Below are 8010 nucleotides of genomic sequence, written 5' to 3'. Positions count from 1 at the left end.
GGGCCCTGCAGGAAGCAGTGGGTGGCAAAGAGCAGCTCTTCCCCAGGCGCCTCTCTAGCCAGGCCCCGAGTGCATGCTGGGCAGGTTTACCCCACACCACCCCCTCCCCTTGGCAGCTTGCTCTGTCTCCTGGGGCGGGGGGGGGGGGGCGCCACTGGGGCGCCACTGGCCCATTCCTTTCCTTGGGTTGGCTTCGGTTGGATCTGTCTTGTCCCCGGCAAAGTCTGCCCTGGACCTCAGGATCTACGGCGGGAGGGGTGCCCTTGAGTAGGCTGACAGCTTTGAAAGAGGAAACCCCGGGATATGGGACAGGGGGAGGGGAGAGGGAGGAGAGAGGGCAGGAGGGGTGTCCCTCCCCTGCTCATCCTGGGATCTGTTCTGGGGGCAAAGGGGGAAGCTGAGGTTTGGCCCCCTCAAACAAGAAAAACTGGAATTAGCACTGAACTCGGAGAGGGTTTGCTGGGGCCTGGCAAGCTGTGGCCTGCCCTGGGCCTCCAGGCAGGCGGCGGGCTCTGCCTCCTTGGTTCCCAGGGCGGTGGGGCAGGCAGCCGCCTCCACACTGGGCTCGTGGCCTTTCCTCTGCCAAGGGCGGCCATGGGCGAGGAGGCGGCAAGACTCAGGACAGAGAGGGCGGGGGCTGGGGCGGGAAGGGGGCAAGTCACCCCTGCTAACCACTCGGGCAGGTAAAGATGGAGCTTTCGGAATTTAAAAAGAGTGTGTAATTTCTTGAAACTGTCCCGGCCCACATTGGCATAGGTGGTGAGCTGCTCAAGTGAAGCCTCTTGGGGTGAAAATAGAAGGTAGCGAGTGTTTGCCTTCTACCCTCAGCGAGAGTAAACTCTGGAAGGCCTGCCTACCTCCTGTCCCACTTCCTGCCGAGCCCTGTTCTACCAGGCGTGAGGGTGGGCCCTCCTCCGGTTGGCCATTACTGCTGCTAAGGGGGTGCCAGGGGGCCTGTCCTCACAGGGCAGCCGTCTGAGTAGGGGACCGGGTGCAGGGTGGGCACAGTGCAGGGGAGGGTGGACACGGGCTGGCTCTTTGCCAGGAGGTGTGGGCGAAGGACCACACAGCCACTGCGGGGCTACCGCGGGCCCCCTTCCTGGGGTGGGCTGGGGCAGGGCAGCTATGGAAGAAGGGGTGGAGGGGTGCTCGGCCTTCAGGCTGCCCTTCAGGGCCCTGCTGGGGTGGACTGCAGCCGCACGGCCCAGAGCAAGTGGGGAGGGGTAGAGAGGCCTACTGCTTGAGGCCTCCCTCTGCCCGCCCGGGGTCCTGCTGGTGGGCTAGGCCAGGCCAGGCATTAGCAACGCTGCTACAGAGCTAGGGTGGTGGGTGACCTAGAAGCAAACGTTGCCAAAGGACCCCTGGAGCCTGGAGCTCCTGGGCCAGGCCTGTTCGAGTCCCAGACAGCCCGTGGCAACTTCCGGGCAGAAGGAGGCTTCTCTGAGCCCCTCTGCTCCTCCCAGGGGCTGATCAGAGGCCCCACCAAGGCCCCGTGACCCCCCTCAACTTCTCCCCCCAGCCCCCAGGGGACTCTCCTCAGGCTTTGGGCTTTCTCGGCTTGGGAGTATATCCTCTTCCTTCTGCCCTTTATTTGCCTTGGTTGGGAGAAGTCACCCCCTTAATGTAAAGAGGGGCTCAGAATGGGAGAGCTAATGAAAGTCAGGATTTCAGCCAGAGAATATGCCGTGATTATTTACAAATGTGACCTGGCCCACAGAAAACCCTGGAAGTAGCTTTTCTGGTTTTAAAAAGACACCAACATTTACTTTGATATGTTTATATTATAGATATAACACATAAAACATCTAGCATGAAACTCTACGTTCTCCCCCAAAGAAGAGAACCAAGCCTTCCTTTCTTGCTCCCAGCCCCAGCCATCTGTGTGCGCTGGCTGGGGGCTGCCTCCCTTCCAGACCAGGAGCCAGGGCCTCTGGTGGGGGCAAGACTGTGGGCAGCCCGGGGCCAGAGGGGAGCGAGGCCCATTGCCCCAGCCCCCCCCTCCAGGCCCCCACCCCCACCCCGGGGGAAAGAGGAAGGCCACCTCACCTCTTTGGTTCCCCTGGGAGCAAAAGCAATCCCAAAAACCAAAAGGAAAGAGAGCCGCAGACCCTCCCTGCAGCTGCTGACAAAGAGTCTCATTTTGGCAAGTATCTGAGCAAAACCAAAACAAAACAAAAACCAAATAAAATGGTGGTTTAGCATAGACGTGCACATTCACATTGCTCAAGGCACCGCTGGGACACAGAGAGGCCAGATACAAGTGTTGATATCGGCTGATAAAGCAAAATATTTGGAAAGCTTCTCATAACTTCGGTCCCTCTGGGCTTGTATGGCAATGGTGGCAACATACAGGACGAGGCTGATGGTCCCAGTGGTCCTTTGCCTCGCCCCCACCCCCACCCCCACCCCCGACCAGTTCTCTGGGTTTCCCTCTTCCACCAGGCCACCACTCCCGTGAACACATGTCCTTGCAGCTCACCCATGACCTAGCTTTCTGATCTGACTGGGGGCAGGGGGCTCCCACTGGTCACCTGGTGACCTCCATCTCAGTGGGTTCTGCCCAGGGAAGCCCAGCCTGTCTCAGGCTGGGAGATTAGAGGCCAGGAACCCGGGACCCTCCACCTTCATGCAGAACTGGGGGCACAACGTTCCAAGTCCCTGTATTTCCTTCCCCCCAAGGACAGGCATTGAGGAGCCGCTAGGGCTGGCTTGTTGGGATCCCTGCTCCCTGAACCTTCCTCTTGCCACAGGCCTGCGCATTGCCTTCTCTCATGGGGGCCTGCGGCCTCAGCAATGAGGCAGGAACCCTCCAAAAAAAAATGACAAGGCACATATTTGCTCCCCCTACTCGGTAGGAATCAGAGCGGTGAGTTTGCTTTTCCAAGGCACAAGGTTATTCCCTAATACCAGAGTGGCCGGGCTCCCGGCTGAGCCCACGGCACATCTCCTCTCCGGCAGGGAAGAAACCACTGCCCGACCCCTCATCTTAGACGCACCGAATCTGGCGCAGAGGAAGGCAAGGGGCGCGCGCGGCAGGCCAGGCTTTCTGGCGGTACCGGAATCTCCTAGTCCCGGCCTGCGCCGCTGGGGCAGTCTTGAGATCCGGAGACCCGAAACCACTCCCTGGGTCCCAGCCAGCGACCGGCCCAGGGCGGTCCCGCCGCCCCGCGCCTCACGCGCAGTTGCCCATGGCCTTGACCAGGGAGCTCTCGGGCAGCTGGCGGAAGATGCCCCGCAGCGTGTCCAGTTCGCGGCTCAGTTGTTCCACCCGCTTGCGCAGGCGGTCATTGTCACTGGTCAGCTCCAGCACCTTCTGCTGTGTCTCCACGTTGCGCTGCTTGGCCTTGTCCCGGCTCTTGCGCACCGCGATGTTGTTGCGCTCGCGCCGCACCCGGTACTCGTTGCTGTTCTTGTCCACCGACTTCTTGACTTTGCCCGCGCCGCCGCCGCCACCGCCGCCGCCGCCCGCGCGGAGGTCGGGGTGCCCGGCCGCCAGCCCCTTGAGCGCGCCACCAGGGCCTGGCAAGCCGGCGGCACCGAGAGCCGGCGCAGGGTGAGGGCTGGGCACGGGCGTGGGCGGCGGCGTGGGGTGGCCGGGCTGCAGGTGTATGGTGGTCTGGCCGCAGTGCGCGATCTGGAACTGCAGGTGAGGGGCGGCCAGGTGCGCGGGCGGTGGGTGCGGGTGCGGCGGCGGCGGCGGAGGCGGCGGCTGATAGGGGAAGAGGCCCGCCAGCGCCAACTGCTTCGCCTCGTCCTCCTCGCGGGGCTCCTGCTTGATCACCAGCGGCCGCAACGCCGGCGCCCCGACGCGTTCGTACAGGGGCTCCAGCCTGCCGTCCAGGTAGCCGGCCGCCGCGCAGCCGTAGCCAGGAGGGGGGCCGTGCGTCCCTCCCGGCATCGCGGCGCCGCCGGGCCCCCCGGGGGCGCCCGTGTAGTCAAAGTCACCGCCGCCGGCTCCTGCGGGGGCCGCAGCCGCCTTGGCCTTCTCCTGCTGCCGGCTGTGCTGGAACAGGTCGGCCAGGAACTCGTCGTTGAAGGCGGCCGGGTCGATATAGGCGCTGATGTCGATGGACGTCTCGTGTTCGCAGATGCCGCCCAGCGGCTCCGGGGCGGCAGGTGGGGCGGGGGGCTGCGCGGAGCCCGCGCCCCGGGGAAAGCCAAAAGCGGCGCTGCTGGGCGCGTGCGGGGGACTCTGGAGGTGGCTGCTCATCGGGGGCCGCGGCTCCGCCTCGTAGAAGTCGGCCGACTCCATGGGGGAGCTACAGTCCTCCCGGCATGGCGAGCCTCGGCGGCCTCCAGCCTGCGCGGGGCGCCAACGCTGCTGCCGACCACCCGGGGCCCCGACTCGCTCGCGCCCGCGCAGCTCCCGGTCGCTAATGGCCAGGCGCGCTCGGGACCCGCATTTATACCAGGGCGGCCTTCGCCCTCTAGTGTCCGACGGCGGAGCGGCGCCTCCTGGGTCTTAGCGCCTGCCTTCCGGAGGGGGCGGTGAGTGCGGCCAGAGCGCAGCGCCCGCCAGGAGAGGCCCCGGCTCAACGCCCACTAACCCCCTGCCCCGCCAGCCGAACCGCGACGCGCGCGCGACGCCCCACCCTGGGCCGAGTTGTCGCCCCCGCACACACGTGTTCGGTGACGGGGCCCCCTCCTCTAGCTTCCCCGAGGCACCCACTTCCAGCCAACGGTCGGGGAGCCCAGGAGCGCCGAGACGCTGCGCGGGGGTGGGGGTAGGGTGGGGGGTTGGTGGAGGGCCAGTCTTGGTCTCTGAGTTATTGGGGCGCGGACTCGCTCTAAAAGCTAGAAATAGTCCTTTTCGGGACCGGCGTCTCTGCTAGGCAGCGGCGTGGAGAAGGGGCCGGGGCCGGGGATTGGGGGTAGGAAACAAGTTTGGGACGTATTGGCCCAGCGTACACAGCGGCATGGAGAGGCGGAGGGAAGCGTCCTGGAGGGCGGTGATTTTTGTGTCTCTGATCTCCTGACGACCCCACCGATTCCTCGCCGAAGTACCTCTGCCCCGCTCCGCCTCTCACAGCCCTCCGGGGTCCCAAGGGCTCAACAGCGCCGGGCGCTAGGACCCCGCGGGGAGCGGAGGGAATGGGAGGTGGCTGCGGCCGCGGAGCCTGGAGGACCCGGCCGGTCCATCCGCTTGGGCTTGGAAAACTTTTTCTTTTTAATTACTTCTCCTAGCCGGAGCGCTAGGGTTGCTAGGCGCGGGGCTGGCGCTGCTACCCGGCTCTGGGCCGCCAGTGTTTTCCTGCGGGACGGGCCGAGCTGGATTCCAGGGCTGGGGTACCGGGGCGAGGTGGGGCGCCTAGAGGGAGGAGGCGAATTTGACTCCGGGACCGGGATCCCAAATCGGGGTTGGCGGTCAACGGGATCGGAATCCACTGCCGCGTCCCCCTCCCCATTCGGGTGGGTTCCAAGGCGGGAGCAGGGGTGTCAAAGGAGCCGGGGGCTCGGAACCTTGGCGTCCCAGAGTCCCAGCACCTACCGGCAAACCCCGGCCGAGTGGTACGCAGCGCGCTGTGTCCCCGGGGTCTTGGGGAACAAGGCGGCCTGGCCCGGGTACCCCTTGGGCGCCGCCTCGGCATTCACTGCTGCCGAAGGAAAGGGTTTAAGGCAGCGCGTCTCCCCAGCCACGTGGCGCCTCGCTGGTTCTATACCGGGATCGCCGGCGGGGGCGGGGGTCGCAGCAGGACTCCCGTGGGGGCCTCCTGGGCCAGCAATGCGCTCCTGCTTCTCCCACCGCCCCTCAGGACTTGACTTTGTGCGCTGGAGCCCGACACCGCCTGGGTGCTGGTCGGAGGTGTCCTTGTTGGAGAAAAGCGGGGCTGTGCGGGTCAAGACCCCCACGCAGACAGCGGCCTTCCAGAGACTGACAAGAAGCCAGAGCCCTCCCCGGAGCCCTCAAGGAGGCGCCCCGCAAAAGCTCACTGGAGGAGGCCCCGGGCCCGGGAGGCCAAGCTGCCACTGTGGTCACTGTAAAGAAGCAACTTCGTCTGGGGAACACATACTGTGCTTTAATCAAGTTCCTATTCAACATATTCCCAATGATTAATGGCCCAACTGCTTCATTTTTTGGTCCAGAGCTCAGTCACAAGATATTTTAAGCTTTTGGCCTGGGAGTAAAAGTAAATACATTAAATAAATAACCTTTGTGAGCCCGGAGCCGCTCTCCGCGCCAGAGGCAGGACCCATTTCTGCACTAGGCCCCTGTGGAGACCTGGAAGAAACCTGAAAACATGCAGTGAGACTTTCAGTTTTTTTCTGCAGCGAGTGCTAAAAATAACAGCCCGTCGCAGGGTAGCACCAAGGCACAGGCTGCTGAGAGTGCCCTGTTCCTAGCGTGTACACCAGGTCTCCTGCGCAGGGTTGCTGTTTCCAGAACAGGCAGCAAGAATGTGACTTCTTAGGACAAGAGGAAACCTCAAGAGGCTCTCCAGGCAGCAGAGGAATACGGCCTGGTCAGTAAAGGCTGGTACGAGTAACAGGCACAAAGCGGGGCCCACAGCAAAACCAGATTTCTCCCCAGGAGGCCTGCTCCTTCCAAGGTACTCAGGACCCACCTTCTCAGAGCTCTGGGCAGGAGATAGGTCAGTGCGCAGAGTCTGCTGGGAGACAGTGGCCTTCCCACAGAAGGGGTGACCCCAAAAACAGCAGGGGATGGGACTGGGCAGTAGCACCTGGTCCATTAATTCAGGAGACATAAATGCAGATGGAGGATGGAGGTGCTGTAATAAAGGGACACCCTCCCCTGGTGAATATGGGGCTCAGAGAGAAGCAGCAGCCACTTTAGTCTGAGGAGGTCCTCTGGGCTAAATCGTCCTCCCTCCTCCCCGCCTATTCATATGTCGTAGTCCTGTCCCCAGTATGGCCATATTCTGCGATGTGGTTTTTAGGAGGTAATAAGATTAAATGCGGTTATAAGTTTGGGGTCCTAATTTGAGAGGAGTGGTGGCCTTATAAGAAGAGAAGAAGAAGGAAATCTCTCTCTCTCCTCTCTCTCTCTCTCTCCTTCCCCTTCCCTCCCTGCCTGCCTCCCTTGTCCCTCTGCCATGTGAGGACACAAGAAGAAGGCAGAGTGTGCAGGCCAGGAAGAGAGCTCCCACGAGAAGCCGACCACACGCTAGCACACTCATCTGCAGCTTCCAGCCTCCAGAACCATGAGAAAACGCATTGCTGTTGTTGAAGCCACCCAGTCTACGGCATTTTGTTATGGCACCAGTCTTATGAGCTAAGACAGGTGGTTAGAGAGGGTTTTATGCAGGAGTAGACCTTTGAGCCGCACATTGAAGGATGAGCAAGAATTTGCTGGAAGGATGGGCAGACGGAACAGCAGGTGCAAAGGTGGAGAGGCTGCGAGTGAGTGCCTGGCATGTTCTGATAACAAAGGACAAGATGTATGGCGGGCTGGAGTGCAGGGATTGCTGGGGAGGGGCCTAGATAAGGCTGGATCCACAGACAGGGCTGGGTTCATGGCCACGGCCACTCCCGGGGGAGGAGAGAGCCTATCTCAAAGGCTTTGGCTGTCCAGCTTTTAGTAGGCCAGCACTGTGATCCAATTTGGGTTCCTGAAAGGGCCCTGTGGTAGAGGCTGCACAGGGCAGGTTGGACCAGATGAAAAACGATGGAGGCCTGGTACCCCGGTGGGGGTAGAGGACAGGGATGGATTTGAATGTCAGGACTTGGGGTCTGGGTGGGAGCTGAATGCCTGGCTTTTTTGGTTTGGGTACCATCCCCCAACATATGTAATGCAGGGAAAATAGAGGGTCTCCTCCAAGCCCCTCGGGGTCACCTGCAGGACACCTGCCTGCCTGCTTTGTGACCCTGGAGAAGAGGACAGTCGGCCAGGGACAGCTGCCAGGACCAAGCTGCCATGTTTTAGTTTTCCCTTTGAGGTCTAAGAGAACACCGAGGGGATACAAGCAGACTTGAGGGCAGGTAGTGGTCTGTGGGTCTGCGGTGCGGGAGTGTCCTGGAGCTGTCCAAGCCCTGATCCAAGAGTTGGCGCTA

The 8010-nt window shown here is 62.2% G+C and overlaps 1 protein-coding gene across 1 annotated transcript; it reads right to left on the bottom strand.

Annotated features, from left to right (window-relative positions):
• Positions 1–1761: 1761 nt before the first annotated feature.
• Positions 1762–4357, bottom strand: CEBPA (CCAAT enhancer binding protein alpha). The gene has a single exon (XM_039231887.1). The coding sequence runs from the start codon at positions 4250–4252 to the stop codon at positions 3173–3175; it is 1080 nt and encodes a 359-aa protein (XP_039087818.1). The 5' UTR covers positions 4253–4357; the 3' UTR covers positions 1762–3172.
• Positions 4358–8010: the final 3653 nt, after the last annotated feature.

Source organism: Hyaena hyaena, unplaced genomic scaffold (assembly GCF_003009895.1).
Source record: "Hyaena hyaena isolate Hyena2069 unplaced genomic scaffold, ASM300989v1 scaffold_61, whole genome shotgun sequence".
NCBI classification, from domain to species: domain Eukaryota; kingdom Metazoa; phylum Chordata; class Mammalia; order Carnivora; family Hyaenidae; genus Hyaena; species Hyaena hyaena.
The sequence above is the reverse complement of the archived record's forward strand: the minus strand, read 5'-3'. Positions and strand labels throughout refer to the sequence as shown.